The sequence below is a fragment of the Cherax quadricarinatus genome, chromosome 4 (genome assembly GCF_038502225.1).
Source record: "Cherax quadricarinatus isolate ZL_2023a chromosome 4, ASM3850222v1, whole genome shotgun sequence".
NCBI classification, from domain to species: domain Eukaryota; kingdom Metazoa; phylum Arthropoda; class Malacostraca; order Decapoda; family Parastacidae; genus Cherax; species Cherax quadricarinatus.
In genome coordinates, this window is record NC_091295.1 from 57,921,398 (window position 1) to 57,933,863 (window position 12,466).

At 40.3% G+C, this 12,466-nt stretch overlaps 1 protein-coding gene across 1 annotated transcript in view; it reads left to right on the forward strand.

The window, feature by feature from the left end:
• Positions 1-1,983: 1,983 nt before the first annotated feature.
• The window catches only part of LOC128684344 (fasciclin-1-like), a 250,303-nt gene continuing 239,820 nt past the window's right edge, over positions 1,984-12,466 (forward strand). Inside the window, exon 1 of the mRNA XM_070098288.1 lies at positions 1,984-2,112. Within this exon, the coding sequence (XP_069954389.1) occupies positions 1,984-2,112 (129 nt within the window). The remainder of the gene's footprint in view (positions 2,113-12,466) is intronic.

Below are 12,466 nucleotides of genomic sequence, written 5' to 3' on the forward strand. Positions count from 1 at the left end.
CACCCACTGTTGTTGGAAGAAATGCGTTCACTCGGTGAACTCCCATAATTGGATTTTATCGGTGGAGCTCACCTACAATCTCTTGACCAATTATGTGAGCCAAAACAGTAGTAGGACCCGGTACAAGGGTGCAAACAACCACAGGTAGGTGGGTGTCTGGTGGTTGGTGGCTGGTGGTGGGAGTGGTGGAGGTAGAGTGTGGTGGGTGAGAGACTCTCGCTGGGGCACTGCCGCGCACCCCACTCTACCCACGAAGGTGGCTTGATAAGCCACTCTATGCCACAGGAATGGTGAAAACCACTCTTAGCATCCAACAGGGAGCACAAAGCGATATAGACAATACTTCAGAGGAACTTGGCTTACTTCTTACTGCGTGGCTTACTTCTCTCTCTCAGCTGGGTTAGAAGCTGGGTTGGCTGACTGGCTTACCCCACGAGAATGGCTGACTGGAAGACGTGTAACGATGCACAAAGCACGGAGGAGCAGTTGGATGACAGGAGACAGGCTGGATGATAGGCTGACTGGCGTTCACTTCCACAGTCTGGCTTACTGACTGGCTTAATTGCAAAATCCGGGTCAACCCCTCGGAGATTGAAGCAATTAGCACACGAACTAAGCCAGGAAGCTTGAAACGGCTGCAACAGGCTCGCAGGCTGGAGGTGGTGCGTGAGGGTAGTGGCTGGTGGGTGACGGTTCACCTTTGACCCTGCCGGCTACGCACAAACAGCCTTCTAACGTCTTGAATTACCCTTAAAAACGTAAATCCACGCTCCACACCGGTGCCACCATTTATCATGTGGGAGTTCGACACGTGGATTAGGTAAGAAATACTCACGTAGGCTGGTAGTACGTATAATTACAGATAATGTGGGTTGTGCCCTTACAGCCGTGACCTGCCTCCTTGCTCACTCTCGTAACACTGACTGCCTGGCCGCCCAGTACCCAGGGGTCTTTGAATAATGCCAGGTCAGCGCAATATGAGTTCACAGTGACTCAGGCAGAGACGGTTGGTCGTTGAGTCAACGGTACACTGGTTACTGGTAACTGGTTACTACTACTGAGAAAACTCATTATATCCTGAACAGCTCGGAACAAGGAAAGAAACTTCTACACACTATTCCCAGCAACCACAGACCTACCAAAATGTATGGCCTGCTGAAGGCATGCAATCCTGGAATTCCATTGAGACCTATCTCATCTGGAATAGGCAGCGCCCCCCCCCCCCGCAAACTATCAGGGATTCTAGTCAAACGCTTAACAAATCTCTTAGACACCATCAGGTATGAACACTTAAAGCAGTCTTGTGGTCTCCTCATTTGCATCTGAAACAAAGATCACAAACAAGAAACTCTTCAGCCTCGACGTGACATCCCTGTTTGACAAAGCACCCACGGTGCAAATACATTTCAGAGTCTCCCGCAAAACTACCATTCAACACGATCCTCTGCATCACTACTGGTAATACACCAAGACTAAAATGGTGTCACCAAAGGTTTCTTCCTTCGTGCTTTCCGTATCAATAGCACTTAATTCCATGAAGAATGTTCTTTTCAAGCACAAATCTTTTCTAAGCCTCAATGTTCTCGCCAATATACCAGAGAGTGCATCTTCAACTCGCCTAGACGAGACACCACAGAAAGAAGATACATTGTCCTCCCTAACAACTCTATTGTTAAACACATTTCCAGCTTCTTTTTTCAACACCAAATTCAAAGTATCCATCACTGCCTCCACAACAGTCAAGAGCATCACCAATAAGGGAAACCATCAAGTCAAAACTACTGCAGGAGTATACACAATACCTTGCAATGACTGTGATCAAGTATACGTGGGAGAAACATCAAGAGACCTCCACACACGCATGTGTAAACACAAATATGTCAGCAGAATGGGTCACCTGAACAATGTCTGTTTCACAAGCTCCCACAACCACCTGAACAATTATAATGCCGCACGACTCATTGTCATAGAAGACACTTCAAAATGCAGGATTCTGGAATCGTCGCTAATCAGTATATTAAAAACTTCAACCAGAACAACGGCTTCTACGACATAGCTCAGTCTTTTGTCAGGAAACTTCTTGATCGCTATCTCACACAGCAACAGGTCATAGTATGTAGGAACACTGTAGCAGGCCTACCGGCTCAAGCATGCAAGGCAGGACTTTTTCGAATTCAAACTCCTCTCAGCCATAAGTTTGTCCTACCTGTTATTAGTCTACCCAAGAAGTATACTTTAACATACATCAGCTGACTCTTCATGCCAATACTCCATATATATATATATATATATATATATATATATATATATATATATATATATATATATATATATATATATATATATATATATATATATATATATATATATATATATATATATATATATATATATATGCAAAACAACCACTCTGAAAGAATAGAGAAATTCCAAGCGCTTTCGTGACTACTCACATTATCATAGTTCCTTGATAATGTGAGTAGTCACGAAAGCGCTTTGAATTTCTCTATTCTTTCAGAGTGGTTGTTTTGCATATTCTGAAATCACCTGTTTACTGTGATCTTATTGCATATATATATATATATATATATATATATATATATATATATATATATATATATATATATATATATATATATATATATATATATATATATATATTATTTATTAATTTATTTATTTATTTGAACATGATACATAGAAGCACAAGGAAATACAGTGGTTAAGTGTAACATGCCAAAGCCCCTTGTATGCAGAGCATTATGGGCAGGCTTAAAATTAACTTAAGATTAACTAAGCAATGATATATTCAGTGGTAAACATTGCTGTAAACAGTTAACAATTAAGCACAAATGAGTATTTCAAAGACAGGTTATATGGTCATTTACTGTGTTGCTGAGCATTCAGTAGAATGGAGTATTCTGTTAGATAATGTAATTAAAAATAACAAAGTTTGATTGGGTCACAGGGTAAACATTTATGAGATACAATTATTCAGTATTTATTTGGTTGTGGATGGGTAAGTGATTTTTAAGAAGAGACTTGAATTTATAAACAGACAGTGTTTCTTTTATATTCACAGGTAGTGAATTCCAGATTTTTGGGCCTTTTTTGTGCATTGAGTTTTTGCAGTGTGAGATGGACACGAGGAATATCAAAGAGTGATCTGTGCCTTGTGTTATGGTCATGTGTTCTGTTGAGGTTGGTAAGGAGACGTTTGAGGGGAGGGTTTATATCCGAGTTAAGTGTTCTATGTATGTAGTAGGTACAATAATAAGTATGGATGTTTTGTATGGTGAGTAGGTTTAGTTTTGAATATTGATGGAGTGTGCTGCCTGTAGTGGGAATTTGTTATCATTCTGACTGCAGCCTTTTGTTCGGTAATTAATGATCTGAGATGGTTTATTGTTGTTGAGCCCCATGCACAAATTCCGTAGGTGAGATAGGAATAAATAAGTGAGTGATATAGGGCCAGGAGGGCTGACTGTGGAACATAGTACCGTATCTTCGATAGTATGCCTAAGGTCTTGGAAATTTTCTTGGAAATTTGTTGTATATGTGTATGAAATTTGAGTCTATTATCAAGGTGGATTCCTAAGAATTTTCCCTCTGTGAGCTTTGTGATAGGTGATCCGTTTATCATTATGTTAAGAGGGACATCTGTAGCTCTGTTACCAAACTGAATGTAGTAGGTTTTGTCAATGTTGAGAGTAAGTTTGTTAGTCCTCATCCAGGTAGATATTTTCTGTAATTCGGTATTTACAGTATTGGCTAGCGTGACTGGGCTCGGGTGAGAGAAGACGTATGTAGTGTCATCTGCAAATAGTGTGGGTTTGAGTAGTTGCGATGCATTTGGTAGGTCATTTATGTAAACGAGAAAGAGAAGAGGGCCAAGGACACTTCCCTGTTGGACACTAACTGTAATTGGCTGTGCGGAAGAGTTTGCTCCATTTGTGTACACATATTGGCTTCTGTTGCTGAGGTATGACTTGAGGTAGTTGAGGGAGTGCCCTCTTATACCATAGTGCGACAATTTTATGTGCAGCAAGTCGTGGTCAACTCTATCAAAGGCTTTATATAAATCAATGAAGATTCCTAGTGGGACTTCTTTTTTCTCTAGTGCAGTGTATATTTGTTCCATCATGTGTATAATAGCATCATTTGTATTTTTATTAGGCCTGAACCCAAACTGACAGGGGTTGAGTATGTTGTGGGAGATGAGATAGGAATAGATTCGCTTATGAATTAATTTTTCGAAGACTTTAGAGAGAGGGTGTAAGTTGGATATTGGCCTATAGTTATTCAAGTCTGTTTGGTCTCCTCCTTTATGGATCGGGGTGACCCTCGCTATTTTGAGAACTGTAGGGAAGGTAGAGGATTCGATGGATTTGTTAAAGAGTGTTGCAATGATTGGTGACAGCACCTGTGACACTTTTGCATATAAAGGGTGGTAAGGTATTTAAATTTCCTGTCTTGTTTTTTAGTGTGTTGATAATAAGGATAATAAGCCAGAAGGGTGCTTTACACTACAGTTTTTAAACTGCAACATTAACACCCCTCCTTCAGAGTGCAGGCACTGCACTTCCCATCTCCAGGACTCAAGTCCGGCCTGCCGGTTTCCCTGAATCCCTTCATAAATGCTACTTTGCTCACACTCCAACAGCACGTCAAGTATTAAAAACCATGTGTCTCCATTCACTCCTATCAAACACGCTCACGCATACCTGCTGGAAATCCAAGCCCCACGCACACAAATCCTCCTTTACCCCCTCCCTCCAACCTTTCCTAGGCCGACCCCTACCCCGCCTTCCTTCCACTACAGACTGATACACTCTTGAAGTCATTCTGTTTCGCTCCATTCTCTCTACATGTCCAAACCACCTCAACAACCCTTCCTCAGCATATATATATATATATATATATATATATATATATATATATATATATATATATATATATATATATATATATACATATACACACACACACACACACACACACACACACACACACACACACACACACACAATAAGATCACAGTAAACAGGTGATTTTAAAATATGCAAAACAACCACTGTGAAAGAGTAGTGAAATTCCAAGCGCTTTCGTGACTACTCACATTGTCAAGGAACTATGAAAGTAATACATCAAAGGAAGGCAATTAAAGGGCTTAGACCACACCTCACAGTCAATTCCCACAACAAAGAAACACCTGACGTGCGACAATACCGGACTCGTAAGAAAAGAGGAACACTGCAGTAGGTCCGCTGGTCCAACTAGACAGGTCCTCACGACATCCCAGTAACAAATTATTCTACCCAAGAAATAAGGTTTATTATTTGTCCAATGTATTATTAAACTCTAACCAAATTTTATTAATTATAAATGAATCTAGTTTATATAAACCTAAGGAAATATTCATATTATTTTCAAAACTGCTTTTTATGAAACAAGATTCAATTATATTTCTGTCAACCATGGACTTGTTTGATACAACTTTCTCAACTTTTTGAAAATCAATTGAATGGTTAAAATCTCTCACGTGAATAAATAGAGCACTGGAATCTTGTCCAGTTCTAATGCTATATTTATGTTGTTTTAATCTAAGTTCGAGACTTTTACCAGTTTGACCGTAATAAACTTTATCACAAATTTTACAAGGAATCTTATAGACACATCCGCCAGCATTTTGGGGGGAATTCTTTATCAAAAGTTTTTTTACTGTATCAAGATTTTTAAATACAACTTGGATATTAAAAGTCTTAAGAAGAGAAGGCATATCAACCAAGTTTTCATGGTAAGGGAGAACCAACATATTTTTAGTTGAATAAGGTTGGTTGTCCCTTTTTGGGTTGTAAAAAGTATTTCTAGCAATTTTAAATGATTTATCAATTACATTTTTCGGGTATTTCAGATCACTGGCTATTTCATAAATTTTGGATATTTCTTCATCTATGAACTCTGGACTACAAATACGTAAAGCTCTCTAAAACAGTGATGAGAAAACAGACAGTTTAACTCTATCTTGATGGGAAGAATAATAGTGGACATAGGAACAGTTATTTGTAGGTTTTCTGTAAATTTTAAATTTTAATTCATTATTACTCTTAATAATTATAACATCTAGAAAAGGCAATGAGTTATTTTCCTCAAACTCAACAGTAAAGTTTATAGAATGGGCTAAGCTATTTAATTTGCCAAGGAAATGGTGTATATCTACATTCTTGGGCATAAGACATAAAATATCATCAACATATCTGAACCATTTTGCTCTATTAGGGAGGATTGTGTTAAGCAATCTTGTTTCAAAAAATTCCATGTATAGATTACTAAGAACAGGTGAAAGAGGATTTCCCATTGCCATACCAAATTTCTGAGTGTAAAACTTATCATTAAATACAAATTTTGCATCAACAATGCAAAGTTTAATAAGTTTAATGAAGGTAGGAACTGGTAATGGCAAATCATAATTAACGAGTTCTTCAAATAAGAAACTTAATAAATCATCAACAGGAACTTTCGTAAACAAGGAAGTAACATCAAAACTAACCATGTTAAAATCATTTAAGTCAGTCAAGGAGCTTAATTTATCAACTAAATCTAAGTTGTTTTTAACATTAAAGTTAGAAATTTTACCAACAATAGGGCTCAAAATGTCAACAAGCCACTGATCCATAGGATCAGTTTCGTATAAATTATCCAAATGGCTTGTTGACATTTTGAGCTGTGCAATGTTGCAAAGGAAACAACAGGAGAAGTAGGGTAAGTTTTCAGAGAGTGGTAGTGTGGAGCCAGCCAGCCAGTCTCTGTCTGAGAAAGGCAAGCTGGATGCCAACCACACTGGGCCCCCCCTCCCTCACCCCAAATGGGTGCGGGTGGGGTAGGCCTCACAGTTTGCAGATAGCATGAGGAAATACTAGAAGATAATAGCCAGCCCCAAGCTTCTAACCGCCGGGAACAGGTCATGTGACGCAAAAAGTTACAATGTTGGATCATTACATACCTTCATTTACAACCTATTAACTAATGAAATAGAGGGAAAAAATCCCTCATTTGTCAACCAGTGTCACAGAACCTTCTAGAACAATCAGGAAACACTCGCAGTATCAGTTAATATGTTTGTGTGAATTTTTCCTATTCAGGCTTCCTGTCTCATAATAACTAGGCTATTCTTAATTTTAATGTCATTCCTATCAATCAAAGTTTATTCTCTATAAAGATTACAATGTGAGGTTTATATATTATAGGATATTGTGTGGTTTACATATTATGAAATACTAATTACAGAGAGGGCCACTATCACACCTAGCATGACTAGTCATTTCGGATAGACTAAGATTAATTCAAAACTCTATATTGGTACAGATTATGGAGCATGTTGATATTAAGGCTAAGTAACTGCATTACAGTTCGTAAATTTAGCAATGTGAATGGTTTTGTCTTGATACGATACATAGTTTCTATCGAAGCTCCAATATTGGATTATGAGCTATCATCCGCTAAAATCATTATTATCATTATAATATTACGAACAACCTGATTTATTAAAACACTAAACTAGTTGCAGTCACCATACTGCAACCACCTATGTGTACCTTGTACCACTGTACCTACAGTAGACCTAACATATTAAATATCGACGTTCGCGACAGACTTAACGCCGGGCGTACCATGATGTTCAGTTTGCAGACTGGTCGAACATAACCAAGTATTTCCTGATTGTTGTGGAAGGTTCTGTAAACACCGCTTGACAAATGAGGGATTTTTTCCCCTCTGTTTCATTAGTTAGAAGGCTGTAAATGAAGGTATGTAAAGATCAAATATTGTAACTTTTTGTGTCACATGACCTGTTCCTGGCGGTTAGAAGCTTGGGGCTGGCTATTAACTATTTTCTAGCATTTCCTCATGCTATCTGCAAACTGTGGGGGAGGGGGGGGGGCGGTGTGTGGTTGGCATCCTGCTTGCCTCTCTCAGAGACTGGCTGGCTGGCTCCACACTATCACTCTCTGAAAACGTACCCTACTTCTCCTGTTGTTGCCTTTGCAACATTGCACAGCTCCTGATGACGCACTGAGAAGTGTATAAGTACTTGTGCTAAAGATTTCCACCTCTCGTGGCTTGTCTTGCATTGTTAAGATCGTAATAAAGTAGGTAGAATTACCGACAATATGTAAAGTAAAAGGACACAAGTGCAACTAATGTGACATTTATTGTGGCAACGTTTCGCTCTCCAGGAGCTTTATCAAGCCATTACGGCTTGATAAAGCTCCTGGAGAGCGAAACGTTGCCACAATAAATGTCACATTAGTTGCACTTGTGTCCTTTTACTTTACATTGTTAAGATCGCCTGTCTGTGATTGTTTTTGCACACACACACACACATACACATTATATATAATATATATAAATATATATATATACACATCCTCTCTTCCCAGGTAGATATGTTTGTAAACTGAAAAAATCACACTGTATGGGCAAAACATTTTCGAAAGCCGTGTACACGAAACATTTTATCCAGGTATGTTATGTTGGTGCTGCACACTTGTCTCCCAGGGCCGTAACATTACATACATACTACTGACAATGTTAGTTTCCCATACTTTACTCCTGTGTTATGCTACCTCCCCACACTTTACTCCTGTGTTATGCTTCCTCTCCACACTTTACTCCTTTGTTATGCTACCTCCCCACACTTTACTCCTGTGTTATGCTACCTCCCCGCACTTTACTCCTGTGTTATGCTACCTCCCCACACTTTACTCCTGTGTTATGCTACCCTTCCCTACACTTTACTTCCAAGTGTGGTATTGTGCAAAATGTACAGAATTATACAGATTAAATGCTCCTTCGGGCACTTCTCTCTAATCTCCCCTCTGATATGTTACACATCACAAGGGGGCCTGAAGGTTAATGTCACCATTGTGTGCGATAATAAATATACACATCTGAAATATTAGGGAAGCGGACTGCATTCGATGATAACGGTTAAAATATACACCAAGAAGTGGTTATCTCAATGGGAGAGAATGCATACAGTGAATAATCTGAGTGGTGTGACAACCTGCTGGTCTTTACAGATTACTTAGGAACCCAGATTACTGCTACCATACTTGTCTTCTCAAAGCAACTTAGAAAGGGGAAGATTAGCAGAAATACTGGAGAATAATTCGGTAGTACCTGACACCACGGCCATGGGATCGTCCTCAATTTACAGCGTCACACCGTATCTGAAGTTTCTTGACTTTTGGACAAGTATTATTATGTACCAGGTTCTGACAACAAATTCTCTTATATAATGCTGGAATTACTAAAAACTGTTAGAGGAATCACTTTGGTGGATGCTGAGTGTGTAATAATTAAGCGTTAATTCCGAAACGGCCATACAGCGCCGCAGATAGGGAAGTATGACAGGAGGAATGTGCAGAGGTGATGAGGGAGTGAGGGGGCAGGAGTGTGCGAAGGCAGGAGTTAGTGGGGGCAAGGGAGAGTGCAAAAGAAAAAGTAAAATCGCAGTTGGTGCATAAAGTTAGTTTTTGTTAAATAGTCTAAAAAGTCAGAGAGCCTTCATCAGAGGTGGGACTCTCGGTGAGAATTAGTGTGTTGAGGTTGTGAATGCAACAACAGTGAATTTAGCCTTCTCGCTGATAGGTTGAACAATCTGTTAAGACAATCTGAACTGACAGTATAACCCAACAGTTCTTGCGAAGTAGTGCTGGACATTTTTACACGAAGTGTCGGTGAGTGAAGTGCATGCGACCCACGCGCAGACTCCCAAATATGACAGCTGTGGGAAGATGGCCGGAAGCCTGAACGCAGTTTTACAGAAAACAGTTTGCTGTGAACCAACTCTGACGAATGTTGTCACAGGGTTGCGGAACTGTAAAGGGATCGCTAAAAAATCATCCGAGATAATCCGAGTAATGAATACCCCATGTGGGAAATTGGGAGGTCATGAACAGCTGATTGAGCAGCTGCGTCTACTTGATCGTTACCTCAAACATCAACATGTCCAGGGACCCAGAAATGACGTCTTCACATTTACAAGCAATGCGGCATAACCAAAGTTGAATATGAAGGATGATGGGATAAGGAGACTCGAATTTCTAGACAGCTTGTAAGGCAAACAGCTCTGCTGTGAATACAATGGCTGGATACACCTCGGATCATTTCTTCTGGAAAAACTGCTGCATATTCAACACTATTGGGGGGACACTTAGAATCGTAAGTGTACACTGTAATAGCATGAGAACGAAAATAAAAATGACTAACAAAGATCGAGCATGAACTTATAGCATGCATGTAATTTTTTGCACATGAAAGTGGGGAAGAGCAAATATGAGTTGTCGGGACTTCTCACTGGAAAAGAGAAAAGATGCAAAGGTGAACGTAGAGAGGAAGCTAAACAAGGGAAGCCAATACAGAGCGAATATGGAGAAGAGGCGTAATAAATGGGGACGACGATTCAGTAAAATAACCCTATTACCATCCGTTACTGTCCTGTACGAGGAAGGATCGTGAAGGTCGTGAGAACAGACAAAATAAAGAAACAATGGGCATCGCTCCGATCTTGCGAAGGTATGTTGTCCTCTGCACAGGGTGAGCTCAACTCGGGAAGAACGGAAAGCCCCCGAGACACAAACGTAACTTTGGATCAAGTTTAGGTAAAGTAATGTGGGAGGCTGAAGAATATAGGTGGTCACCGTAGGTCTAGTTTAGATGAGGAAACGAAGGGTGCGTCTGTCATGATGCCCACCCAAGAAAGGTGGGTTAGAGTTTTAAGGAGGTTCAAGTGGCTATGATATGCAGCTTTCAGTGAGGTTATGAAAGGCTCCCAGGACATGTGACGATCAAAGAGAAGACCGAAAAATTTCACCTTATCCTGTTCAGAGATACGGGAACTGTACAAGTAGAGAACAGCCTGAAGCACAACAGAAAATCGTGAAAGTAAGCTTGTGTTTTAGCAACAGGAAACTTAAACCCATAAGAGGTGACCCAGTTAGAGAGGCTGCTACAAGGTGATAGTCAGCGCTTGCACAAGCTATAGCAAAATCGTCGACATAAAGAGACGACCAAATATTGGAAGGAATAACAAGGTAAGATCATTAATAGCAAGCAGGAAGAGGGTAGTGCTAAGAACACAGCCTTGAGGGAAGCCTTCAGCCTGGGTGAAGTCAGGGGATAAGCTATTTTTAACTCGTACACAACAGCGCATCTCTGACAAGAATTCCCTAAGGAAAAGCAGCAGACTGCCTCTGAAACCCAAGGAATGGGTTTGGGCCAAGATGTAAGCCTTTTTTGGAGATGAAAAAAAGGACCAATAACTAAGTGATTAGTAGCAAAGGCTATGAATTAATTGGATTACGGGGACAATTGTAATATGGTCCCTATAAAAACGAAATTGCCAAGAGTAGAGACAATTATGGGTTTCCAACTATCATACTAAACATTTGTTAACCAAGCATTCTAACTTACAAAGTGCAGTAGTAAGAACAATGGGTGTGTAACGAGGAGAGTCACGGCTGAAATACCTGACTTACGAAAAGAAAGAACAGCGCCAGTTTTCCACTGTAGAAGCAGAACTCCTTCAGAGCAAACAAGATTAAAAAGGCACAAAAGGACGACGAGCGCCATGTATCAACAGACAGCAGCAGGTCCAGCTGCTTTCGGTTAATATATGGAAAACGTTGGTACAGGTTTGTGGAGCGTGAAGAGCATACAGAGATATGTATACAAGAAGGAACGCATGTGAGGATCTACATGAGTAGGGGTGTTAGTGATGTAAATGGTAGAGAAAACTGACAGTGTTAGTATTTAAAACATAGCGAGGGACAAGTGAGAATAGCTTCTAACAGGTCCCCACGAGAGTCGCAGAGACATCTATTGAGTGTGTGTGTGTACTCACCTATTTGTGGTTGCAGGGGTCGATTCATAGCTCCTGGCCCCGCCTCTTCACTGATTGCTACTAGGTCCTCTCTCTCCCTGCCCCATGAGCTTTATCATACCTCGCCTTAAAACTATGTATGGTTCCCGCCTCCACTACGTCACTTTCTAGGCTGTTCCACGGCCTGACTACTCTATGACTGAAGAAATACTTCCTAACATCCCTTTGATTCATCTGAGTCTTCAACTTCCAATTGTGACCTCTTGTGTCTGTGTCCCATCTCTGGAACATCCCATCTTTGTCCACCTTGTCTATTCCGCGCAGTATTTTATATGTCGTTATCATGTCTCCCCTGACCCTCCTGTCCTTCAGTGTCGTCAGGGCGATTTCCCTCAACCTTTCTTCGTAGGACAATCCCCTTAGCTTTGGGACTAGTCTTGTTGCAAACCTTTGCACTTTCTCTAATTTCTTGACGTGCTTGACCAGGTGTGGATTCCAAACTGGTGCTGCATACTCCAGTATGGGCCTGACGTAAATGGTATACAGAGTCTTGAACGAATCCTTACTGAGGTATCGGAACGC